Source organism: Brienomyrus brachyistius, chromosome 21 (genome assembly GCF_023856365.1).
Source record: "Brienomyrus brachyistius isolate T26 chromosome 21, BBRACH_0.4, whole genome shotgun sequence".
NCBI classification, from domain to species: Eukaryota; Metazoa; Chordata; class Actinopteri; order Osteoglossiformes; family Mormyridae; genus Brienomyrus; species Brienomyrus brachyistius.
Window position 1 is genome coordinate 856,010 of NC_064553.1, and position 11,544 is coordinate 867,553.

At 51.1% G+C, this 11,544-nt stretch overlaps 3 protein-coding genes across 4 annotated transcripts; 2 read left to right on the plus strand and 1 right to left on the minus strand.

The window, feature by feature from the left end:
* The first annotated feature begins 70 nt into the window (after positions 1–70).
* On the plus strand, positions 71–1,568 carry tceanc2 (transcription elongation factor A (SII) N-terminal and central domain containing 2). Of its 2 annotated transcripts, none has more exons than XM_048988487.1 (4): positions 71–456; positions 570–707; positions 852–1,045; positions 1,214–1,568. In XM_048988487.1, coding segments are annotated over exons 1-4 (522 nt in total). In that variant the 5' UTR covers positions 71–455; the 3' UTR covers positions 1,403–1,568. The 2 variants fall into 2 exon arrangements, with proteins under 2 accessions (XP_048844444.1, XP_048844443.1); XM_048988486.1 differs by having other exon boundaries at positions 337–477; positions 566–707.
* cdcp2 (CUB domain containing protein 2) lies at positions 1,558–5,739 on the minus strand. The gene is made up of 6 exons (XM_048988474.1): positions 5,268–5,739; positions 4,121–4,468; positions 3,457–3,798; positions 3,014–3,367; positions 2,445–2,623; positions 1,558–2,338 (listed from the first exon to the last, which is right to left on the minus strand). Exons 1-6 carry the CDS (start codon positions 5,464–5,466, stop codon positions 2,027–2,029), a joined length of 1,734 nt encoding a protein of 577 aa, XP_048844431.1. The 5' UTR covers positions 5,467–5,739; the 3' UTR covers positions 1,558–2,026.
* A 1,633-nt stretch (positions 5,740–7,372) lies between these two features.
* Positions 7,373–11,197, plus strand: mrpl37 (mitochondrial ribosomal protein L37). The gene is made up of 7 exons (XM_048988477.1): positions 7,373–7,910; positions 8,525–8,708; positions 9,296–9,411; positions 9,601–9,786; positions 9,894–10,045; positions 10,302–10,505; positions 10,988–11,197. The coding sequence occupies exons 1-7, from the start codon at positions 7,556–7,558 to the stop codon at positions 11,078–11,080; spliced, it is 1,290 nt and encodes a 429-aa protein (XP_048844434.1). The 5' UTR covers positions 7,373–7,555; the 3' UTR covers positions 11,081–11,197.
* Positions 11,198–11,544: the final 347 nt, after the last annotated feature.

Below are 11,544 nucleotides of genomic sequence, written 5' to 3' on the forward strand. Positions count from 1 at the left end.
ACCAAATGGAGACCGGAAGGAAACTGCCGCACGCATTAATGGAGTGGCGATTTCCTACCGAAAACTCTATATCATGCCTTGCAGAGATCCTCAAAATGAAATGTCGCGATATAGCTGGGAGTATGCATGGATTGTCGCGCCCTGACTTGTGGATAGGGCGTAGAGCCATAATGATTAACCTTCGTGACAGCCCCGATGCCGATACATAGAGCCAAAATGACAGATTTCCGTGACAGCGCCGATGCAAATATGTAGAGCCAAAATGGCTCCCATTTGCTTCCCAGTGTGTTTCGCATTGTTGATACCGGTGGCCGCCACCTATCTTAGCCCCTGACTGTATATCCCACTAAGCTGCAGATGGTAACTTGATCCGGAGAGATGGAGAAATTTGTTGTAAAGCTACCAAAAGGAGAGGTGAAAAAGGAAAGCAAGCCTGAAGGCAAAATATACAGGCAAGTTACAATCGAATCGTTACGGGTAAGTTGCCATTATTATTATTATTTTTGTTGTTGTTGTTATAGAAATACTCTGTGACAATTCACAAAATAAATGATTTCTTATTTAGAGAGTGGTCGTAATAGAGGACATTGAGAGGTTTAAGTCAGTGCTGGAGCTGCCTGGACAGACCATAGAAAATATAATGACGGCCCTAAAGGAGCTCGGCAAAAAGATCCCGTCCAAAGAGGTACTCAGATCCACTAAAATAGGTAAGACTCTTTAATAACCATGTCGATGTGATGCAGTAGCGGCTTGTTAACGTTAATTGCGCCCATGGACATCACACAGAGCCTGGTCTTCATTGATAAATGTGATATGTCACATACACAGTGGTGACTACATGTGCTTTGCAGGTCACACGGTTAATAAAATGCGCAAGCACACAGATACAGATGTAAGGCGGCTTGCTGGGCAGGTTTACACCCTGTGGAGGAGCAGCATTGAGGAAAACGCCAGCAGACCCTCCATCGAGGTGCGGTGTGACCGGCAGTCCGAGAGCCTGAGGCAGAACGCCCGGAAGCTCTTAGCAGAAGCCATGGGCCTGGAGGTAATGCTTGACCTGTAGCAAGAGCACTTACGCTGCGTGCACCTCAGGGAACCGCATGGCTCAGACTTGTACTGTTCATTTACAATTAGAACCAAATTTTATTCAATGTTTAGACCCATGATCTTCTAAAATTGTCTTTAATGGCTTTTTTTTCTGCTTGCCTTACAGAAAGATCATGTCCTCGTCGAGAACATCGAGAGGGAGGTCTTCCACCAAAGCTCTCGCCTGGTTAGCGGCTCATACAGACGGACGATCCGCACCCTGGTCTTCTCGCTGAAGCACAAACCCGAAATCTGTGTGCAAGTGAAGGACAGTAAGGTGCCGGTCGGCGAGCTGGTCCTCAAGCACAAGAAGTGAGCAGGGCGTCCGAACCAGGGAGGGGGTGGCCTTGCTGAGAATCTGCGACAGACATTTCTACTTCGCAGTTTGTAATTCTACCTCTGTACCATTTTTAAGGTGTCAGTTATTGTGATTTTGTTTTACTGTAATTTGTTTTTTACATTAAAGTTTTCTTCTCATGAAATTCACTGCATAATTCACTGTACCAATTATGAAAATGATGACATTTTTGAGAGAGATACTTAAGTTGTTTTGAGCTAAATCCAGCTTTTAATACTGATTGCGGACTGGATGGAAAACCCAATCACCTTGGATGGAAAGTCCAAGACCCATCACATGTCCATCAGTAGGCAGTCTGGTCATACTTCATCCATCCCTCTTTCAGTAGGTACTGGTTCAGTCAGAGCCCACCCTATGCTCTCTCTCTCTCTCTCACACACAAACACACATTTGCATGCACTCTCTGTTGTTGACAAAACCAGGAAAGCTGACACTGGGATCCACCCTGTCATCTAATCAAGGGTAAAAAAGCTTACGATAGTAATAAATCAGAGACCATCAAAGTTGTATCACCTGCCACTTTTTAAAAAAATTAATTTCAAAGGGCCTTCGCAGCTACGCTCACTTCCTGAGGGGGGCACGCTAGAGCAGAACCAGCCATACGATAGCTATCACCATGAGGATGACGGCCAGCACGCAGATGCTGATGAAGACGATGTCGCTGGTGTCGTGGGGTGGGGCTTCCTCGGCCTGGCCCTCCCCAGTGTGGGCGGCCCCCTCCGCACGCCTCGCTAGCTCATTCAGCCGCTCCCGTTCCTCGGCTGTTACAATGCTTGCTGATGCCATCTTCCTCTGTGCGTCACACAGCAGCTCGTACTCCTGCATGTCCCCCTGCTTGCCGTCAGACAGGTCGATGTACAGGGTATTTACCAGCACCGTGATGTTCCTGCGTTTCTGTGAGGGGAGCACAGTGTTAGCATGGCCTCCTCAGGACTCGGCGCCTCCCCAGCGGGGCCCGGCAAAGCACTAAAGGTTATGGTGAGAGCGCACACCCCCTTACCTGGCCAGCTGTGCCACAGTTAACAAAGCGCGCCAAGATCTTGTACTCAGAGGCTGTCATCTGTGCTGGACAGGAGGGGTTCCCCAGGTAAATGCTGTCATGCTCCAGCTGTGGGAGAGCCTGCTTGGATATCTGGATCTGGAACTCTGTCCTGGTGCAGCTGACATTGATGGGCACCACTGTACCCCAAAGAGAGGCATGCAGAAGCAGTGTCACTGTGGCAGCGTTCGTCTGCACAGGATGCACAACTGTGTAAGTAGCGATGGACGAAATGATGCTTTGTGAACCAAATGCTATATTTTTTGACTCCACTAGATGGTGCTCTGTGTTCAAAAATAGGACACAAAGAATGCCCCAAAGTGAACCAAGAGCACCATCTAGTGGGGTCCAAAAAATACAGTAAGTGTTTCATGAAGCGTCATTTTGTCTGTCACTAGGTTTTAGTATTAGTATCATAAACAGTTAAAACACCCGATTAAGCTACTCAGGACTCATTAGTGCACCCTGGCATTAGTGTACCCAGTCTCCTGGTCAAATGTGCCCTGAATGGCCAGTATACGGATGCTTACCCCCCGTGTATGCTGCAGAGAAGCCCCTGTAGGCCGCATTGCGGTCGCTGCTGAGGACGATCAGTAGCTTGTTTCCCGTAGACAGCAACGACGGAGGCTTCTCGAACCCACACCAGCGGCCCAGCACGTTGTCCGACTCACTGCTCCCATCATGCACTGCCACCGAATCATAGTCGCATTCATCTGTCAGGCTGTTCCTGTCTTCCAGATCCATGCTGGTGAAGAAAAGCTTGACGCGGTAGCCAGGTGCCAGTGAGATGGTCCAGTGGCAGTGGATGTTGTTGGGGTAGATGCTAGGGTAGTGTGGGCTAGTGAAGTTCCCTCTAATCATGCTTAGGACCTGCTGACATTCTCCTGGATCAAGAATGAGAAGAATCGGAGAAGAACATTAAATTATCTCCATCTCACTCTTTCTGCCAGCGTGTACCTTCGGTATTCCTCACCCGAGTAGTAGTAGGCCTTGAATCCTCTTCCTCCAATGTTGAAATCAGACTTAAAGACCACCAGCAGCTGGTTGGAGGTGGTGACGGTGTTTGGTGGGATGCTGTTCCCACAGTAGTTCCCCAGGTGCCTGTGGGTGACAGTGGGCCCATCAAACAGGGCCACAAAGTCAAAGTTGCATCCTTGGTTGTTCTCCAGTTGGAAGTCGATGAAGACCAGGGTGACCACAGTGCGGTTGGACACGTGAATAGTCCAGGAGCAGTCTGCATTGTTGCTGTACTCTAAGGGGTAGCCCGGACTGGAAATGGTGCCTGACAGCCCAGTTAGGACTCCACCACACATGTCTGGGGGCGACATGAAGACCATGAGAGGGGAAGAACACCACCTGAGTGGGCAGAGCAAGATGCTATTTCACCCCGGTCATCACTCATCATTCTGTACACTCATTCAAGCTGCAAGATTCCTTAAAAACAGCAAATTTTAAAAGCTGAACTGCCGTTGGCTGAATGGTTGTGCAGCCTGTTGAGAGCTTGAGTCCTGTCCACACTGTCCCCTATTTCACCCCCCTGTATCCCTGCCTAAACCCTCTGTGACTTTGCAGACCGTGCTCCCCATACCCCCCCCCCCCCCCCCCCCCCGGTCCCCGCTGGGTTATCACTCCATCACCTTTCCGGTATCCGACGGCAAAACCCCTGTGTGCCACGTGCCGGTCAGAGCGGAAGATAATGGACATGACGTTCCAGGAGGACGTGAAGTGTGGAGGCCAGATGTCCCCGCAGAATTTGCCGAGCAGGTTGCCCTCGTCGTCAGCCACGCCGTTGTAGATCTTGATATAGTCGTAGGCACAGTCGGCGTGGTACTCCAGCTCGAAATGGTGAAAGGTGAGCAGTACGGAGGAGCCCTCAGCCACCACGATGAGCCAGGAACACTCTGTGCTGTATGGGTACAGGCCCGGGAAGTTGGGGCTGGTCACGTTGCCCACGGGCGCTGACAGGATGCCCCCACATTTCACCCCTGTGGGAATCAAAAAATAAACAGCTGATACAAGGGCTGCCCTTCCGCATGAGCCCATCAGACCCCCACACCACTGGTGAATGTGACGGTAACACAAATGGGGAGAATGTTTTTTAATCCTGTGCGGCTTTCCGTGTACGTCACCATGGGAACTGGCTTTAGTGACCTGCCTCAGGGTTGTTGCATGTATTAAAATTATTCAGCATCTTATATCACAAAATGACAAAATTTCCAAAATGCTAATCAAACATCCTCTGAAACGAGACACTGTTTCCATCACGATTAATGTCAGGGAGCTGGCATATTGATGAACGGCCATACCACCACGGCGGCATCGCAATCATGAGTCGAGACCCATTCTTTCCATACTTTGAAAGAAGACAATTGAATTTAAATCATGGCTCCGATCCATTTAATCTCACAGTGTTCCTGACTGGTCACGGTCACAGTTTACCAAGCCACCTGAAATGTGACTCCACCTGTCCATCGCTCTATTGAGTGGATGAATGCAAATACGCAATACAGCTTTTATCGCACTGTACCCGTTCGACCAGGAGGAAGCAGCACGACTCACGCCAAGGAATTCGGAGTATGAGGAGCATTTATCCCCGAGGGTTAAGTCAGCTCCTCTGAAATGCACTTAATTATTTTCTAGGAAGAATCAGGAACACCCAAAGCACGATAATCAGCCACAAATCAACGCTCAAAATATTCATCTCCGGTAAAATAAAATTAATTATGCTGACTGAGAAATATTCATGGCAGCTGTGTAAAAATGGCCTTTACCTTCATTTCTTACCTTTTTTGGAAGCTGTTCTGCCAAAAGCACAGAGCAGATAAACGAGAGTGACCCTAGATCGCATGATGCGGTTGGTTTTTGTCAGGCGAATTCGTCCCGAAGGTGAGGTGGGAGCAGCGGCCAGTGCAGAAGGAGCCCGTCGGATGGGGGGCATTTGACAAACGCTTAATAATTGATTCCCAGGATGCATGAGGAACATGATCCCCCCCCCCAACCCCCTCCCATCACTAAAAGTTTCATGACTGCCACTGAATCCTGCTGTATTTCACATAAGCCCAGCTGGCCTGTCAGGGTGCTGTTTGGAAAAATATGAAGGCAGGGCGGTGACAGGATGGGCCACATGCATGTGTTGTCTGTTGTATGAGTCTCTACATGCTAACACGCCAGCGACATTCTGCAGCCAAAGGGAATTTATTTGTGAAAACGATTAATGAACGCAGTCCACCCTCATACCCCACACTCTCCGCCCCACATCCGTGTCCCCGGACCCGCGGCCGAACGCAGTCCGCCCTCATACCCCACACTCTCCGCCCCACATCCGTGTCCCCGGACCCGCGGCCGAACGCAGTCCGCCCTCATACCCCACACTCTCCGCCCCACATCCGTGTCCCCGGACCCGCGTCCGAACGCAGTCCGCCCTCATACCCCAAACTCTCCGCCACACATACGTGTCCTGGGACCGAAAGCAGAGTGACCCAGGAACCGCAGCCAGACAGTTCTGACTGGTCCAGCAGCACAGATACACGTCTGTGGTTTATCCCTTACAGAACATGTGCCAAAAACTCCCAAATGCCAACAAATTACAAAATACATTTTATCTGATAATGAGCAGATAGTGACGGGGAGCATGATGTCTGAGGAACATTTACATGTTATTTGCATAGCAAACACTTTTATCCAAAGTCATTTACAAGCCAGTCAGACAGTCCCTGGCACAGCTGCAAATGCCCGGTGCTCTCTTGCCCCCGTCCCGCCTCGGTAACGCTGTCGCCGTGGTATTTGTGGCCCAGCTGGTTACCCAGGCTGCGCCATTCCATCACTCCGTGGCAGATGCTCTGCCGGAATAACACACAAAATGTTTGCTGAGCCACAGGGCCGCAGGATCATGATCAAAGTCTGACATTTGAGGACCTGAATCAAACACAGCAGTGTGAGTGTGGATGTGTCATGGTCCAGCCAGAGAATCACACTGCAAGTGACCAGAACTTAGCAAGAGGAAGCTGCATTAATCACTGATGAAGTACTTTGTTGCACTGTACATGCTCTAAACTCCTATTTCTAATTTCGTCTTTGTTTTATGGAAATGCAGAAACGATATTTTAGCTGAAGAAGCCGTTCCCAGAGCATCGTCATAGGCACCGCGCCGTTTCGGGCCATCCAGTCCCTGCGATGACAGCACCCTCTAGTGGGTGGAAACGGAAGCGATCAAGCGGGAGAACGCACACTCACATGCTTAACATACCTGAGTCTTCACAGAGTAGGGAGGTTCAGTCGCGCGATGTATCCACAGCAAAACTACGGTTATAAATACTTAACATAAACTAAAAGACCGTATTTATCACACCGTAAAGAACTATCTGGACTTGAAGTGTCTTCAAATAATTCACACTATGCATTCCAACTCATAAAGCTTTGTAGACCTGACAAGAACAAAACAAAAACACGTCCAATACAAGAGATGAATGTAGACAAACACCTCTGTATTGCCGGGGCTATGCCATTTGCAGCTCGACGGCGCCCCCAACTGGTTATTAGTCTGTTTATACCTACATTTTAGCTTCGACCAGAAGCCACGAACGTCCTTCAGGAATGAAAAAAGCACTGACTTAAAATGTACATATTTTTAGAGTGTACAGGAGAGGCGGTGACCATAACGTTATTGCAGATGGCTGCCTCTTCTGTACAAAATTAATCTCTTCCTGCATAAAAAACCTCTCATGTCTGAAATTCAACAAAAAGGCAGCGCTACTACAGCGAAGGTTTCAAAGGTACACGTGTACTAATTCACAATATTTTGTTACAAAAAAAATACAATTAGAGGTTTTCTCGCGCAGTGAAAACTGGATAACGCCCAAAGGACGGCGGAGTACACTACCAACGAGGCGAACTACAGTACCCACACTGCACCGGGGTCACCAACTGCAAGATGGCTGCCTCCTAGAGAAGACACGGGAGAAGGACGTTTGGTGTTTACGCACGATGATTATACTGGCCAAATCATAACCAATGAAGGAAATATAATAGCTTTCTTGTTTGAGCTCAAGGTGGTCACCTGCAGTTTTCTCAGAATGAATCTGCTGGTGCTGACGCTTATCAAAGCTGGGAAATGCTCTAGCGGCTTCCATATCTCGCATGTGTCCCGGCATCGCGTCGGCGCACGGCTCTTCTCCGTCAGCTGCTGTCTACACCTGAAGGCACCGCCGCGTACCAAACGCAAAGCGCCGGTGGATATCCCCGGGGTGGAGCGCGTCACTTACGCTGAAAGGCTGCACTTCGTCCCGGGGCTGGCCAAGCCGACATTCCCGCAGTGGAGTCGCGGCTGGCGTGACCCGCACCGGTATAGCGGACCCGAGTACGAGGGGTTGCCGCCGCGGGCCGAAAAGCCGTGTTTCGTCTTTAACCAGAGGACAAGCGCACTAGAAGGTACTGTTATGCCGGGCCAAGAAAATATTGAAGCAGCATCTACAACGAGATGGGAACACGGGGCCAATATCCAGTTCCGTTAAACAATCTGGATCAGAGCGAATACGATAAAATCTTAATTTTGTGCCCTCTTATTTGAGAGCGATCTAAATTGGCTAGCATAAATCGGCCCTTACACCAGGCCCATAGCCAGAAATAAATTTCACATGATGTCAGTCAGTTGCTAAATTGCCCATAGGTGTGCATGTGTGAGTCACTGGTGTGTGAGTGTGCCCTGCGATGGGCTGCCCCCCCCCATCCTGGGTTGTTTCCTGTCTCGTGCCCATTGCTTAGGCTCCGGACCCCCCGCGACCCAATAGGATAAGCGGTTTGGAAAATGGATGGATGGATGGATGGGAGGTTGGGGGGTCCCTTCCCCGTACACAGCTGACTTTCAGTAAATATCAGATGTTAAGAATACACAAAAGATACCGATGAAGATTTTTATTTTTGAATGCTGTAAATGCAGATTAAATTGTTCACGTCGCATTGTGGCAGCATATAGTGAGTTTTCCCAAAGGAGTTAAATGTTTTGCAGGTTGGCTTCTGAATGGTTTTTTGTGGCGTTTTAACAGGGACACGGCAAGCGGCGTGGCTCACCAAATCCATCGTGAGACAGGGGCTGCCTCCACAGATCCTGGCTTTGGCTGAGGACGCGGCCAATCAGATCGAGGACCAAGACGAGCGGGTCCAGCATGCGATCCAGCACGCCCGCTTCTGGGACAGTACAGAACGGAAGCCCCCCAGGGAGAGATTCTGGTCAGTCCTCCTCACACCCTCTGTGTTTGTCTGTGCGTCACCAAAAAGCTTCAGGATTATAATTAGGACTAATGAAGAAACCATTGGAGCCGCGTTACTAACACTGGGGAAAGTGACATTTTGCTCTCCAGGGAGCAACGACAGCACACTGAACCTAACGGCCGCTGTGAGGGGGGCACCGGCTCGCCCGCCCACCCCCCGCAGAGGCGCCTGTCCAAATTAAGCCCTTATTAATGAACCCCGCTCAGTGGAGCCCCCTGCCCCCTACCAGGCCTCTGATGGCCCCCGTTAAGCCACTGACGGGATGACCTTACCCACACATGCACGGTGGGGGGGGGGGGCTTTCATCGTTTAACATTTCTGTGGCTTCACCCATCAGCAGAGCAGCGTGCGGAAATGTCAGAGGAACGTTCACCCTGTGTGAGCGACAGGGCTGCAGTGTGGGGGGACCTGGGGGCCGCCGTCTTTAAAAGCAGCTCTTCCTCATTCCGCGCTCAGGTGGCAAGGCCTCCCAGTGGCTTTGCCTCGCTGCCAGCCGCTCCCCCCACCTCCACACAGCCTTACATGTTTGCCCGCTCTCTTCTCAGCCCGGTTCTGCTCCGAAACCTGCTACACCTCTGCGGGACCCTGCAGGTGAGGCTCCCAGCACTGGGCAGGAGGATGCTGGCTGAGAAGTACAGCCTGGCCGCCTGCTGGAGCCGGGGTGAGTGCTGCGCCCCCTGTAGGCTGGAGAGTGCATGGACCTTAAATTATGGTGGTGTCATCTGCTTTGGTTCATATTATTCCGAGAGTGGAGAGGGGCTTCCTAGTTGGGGGAGAATGAGACCTTGTCTCTGCGCTTCATGGATACAGGTCTGGAAGCTCATTGTGCTTTTTGCCTACTGGCCTCCAGGGGGAGACCTCTTCCAGGTCCGAGGCCAGAATGGGCTCCTGCTGAACAGCATGTCTGCTGTTCCTGTGGTGGCTGGAAAGGAGGAGCTGCGGAGCACCGAGGGTGAGGAACTGGAGACCTTCTACCCCATCGCGCCCACCATCGACCTGCAGGTCACCCACACCTACAAGCAGAAGAATGACAAAGGTACCCCCCCCCCCTGCTGGTTTTGTAATGGGTTAAGGCCCATAATCCTGTGCGGTTTGAGAAGAGTCCCCGCCCAGCATGAGCATCTCTGCCCGTGTCTCCCGCAGGCTTCCAGGATGGCTACCCGTACCCCCACGCGCACACCCTCTACATCCTCGAGTGTGGCGAAGGGCCCAAGCTGAAGGAGGAGCAGGTTCACTGCAAGATGATCATGTTTGCCTTTGGGAATGCCCTGGCACACGCCCACGCCCTCTACGGGGTAAGGCGCCGATGGGACCACGCCTCAGGATGGCCGTTGGGTGTAGTTGGAGCACAGCATGCTTTACAGTACAGGGTGTCATAACGACAATCAGACCTTGAGCTCATGGCGGGTGGAGTGTTTCTCATGGGGATTCCTGCCGTGTTCCACACACGTTCATGCAGCTTCTCCTGCCCCAGAGGCTGATGGGTAGGGAACCCCTGAAGAAATAAGAGTCTGTCCTGGCTGCTCAGCAGGATGTCCTGTGTCCCTGCAGACCCAGCCGCAGGTCCTGGAGCGGCCGGTGACGGTGCAGAGCGTGGCCACCAACGGCAGGACCTTCAGCTTTGTCGTGTTCCAGCTCAACACCACTGACCTGGATTCCGACACCGGCGTCAAGAACCTGGTGTGGATGGATGCTGACCAGCCCCTCTATGAATATGCGAAAATCCGGCCCGTTGTCAAGAGGAAGGTGATCCAGGTAGGCATCGCCAACAGAAGGCTCTTGTCAACAGACCTGTACCTGTACAAGGGGCCAGCTGTGCCTGTATGCTGCCGGGCTGGGGGGGGCTTAATCTGAAACCCATATCAAGGGTTTACGAGTCCTACAACTCAAGATGCTCGATCAACCAACAATGACACTGCATTCAGAACCACTCGGATCTCACGAGTCCAGTGCTTCGCCTCACTGCAGCTGTGCCCTTTGACCTTGTCTGCTTGCTACATGTGTTCAGTTGCAGCCACACGACTCACCGCTTTCAGTGTTGCCTGGCAACTCTACCTGAGTGGCCACTGAGTGCATCTGCCACCAGGAATATAACCCTAGCTGCTAACATGCCATGAAACACTCAGTTATCTGCTGACTGGTTTCTGTTCAGTCTGGAAACCTGCAAACCAGCATCTGTCTTCTGCTCTTTTGAGATTCTTGTCAGGTGTGTGAATCGCTTGTTTTCTGCTTTCAAGGTTCCTGCAGGCCTGGCTGGATACCAGCCGGACACCTTCAAGAGGTTCCTGGCTCTCTACTTGCATGGGGCAGCATGTCCCGCCAGTGCTTGAGACCTTCCCCATAAGCACAGACTGCCCTGTTGCTCACGGTCATCAGCAATCCCCATTTTTTTTACTTGTGTGTGCACACAACATCCTCCAATAAACCTCTGATGTCAAACATGTTTATATCTGTGAGTAGCACATGTTCTTTGGGGGGGGGGACTGTGGTCTGCTGCAGGGTCGCCCTCCAGGGCAGAAGCCAGGGATCATGTCATGTGAGCTCTTGTATGACTTTTACCTGAGGAATTCATGCGGTACAAAAGGAAGGTGTGTTAGTGGCAGCTTGGAAAGCGGTTCAGTTTTCCCATCGAGACCCTTTCAGGGGCCGACAGACTGGTGTCGCCCTTAAGAGGAACCTCGTCTGGAAAAGGCCCCATGTGTGACTGAATCACTGCAGCAGTGGGCACTGGAAAGCAGCTGAAAAGTTTGCTACATTAACTGCTAAAACGCTAACTCCGAAGGTTAATTCGATG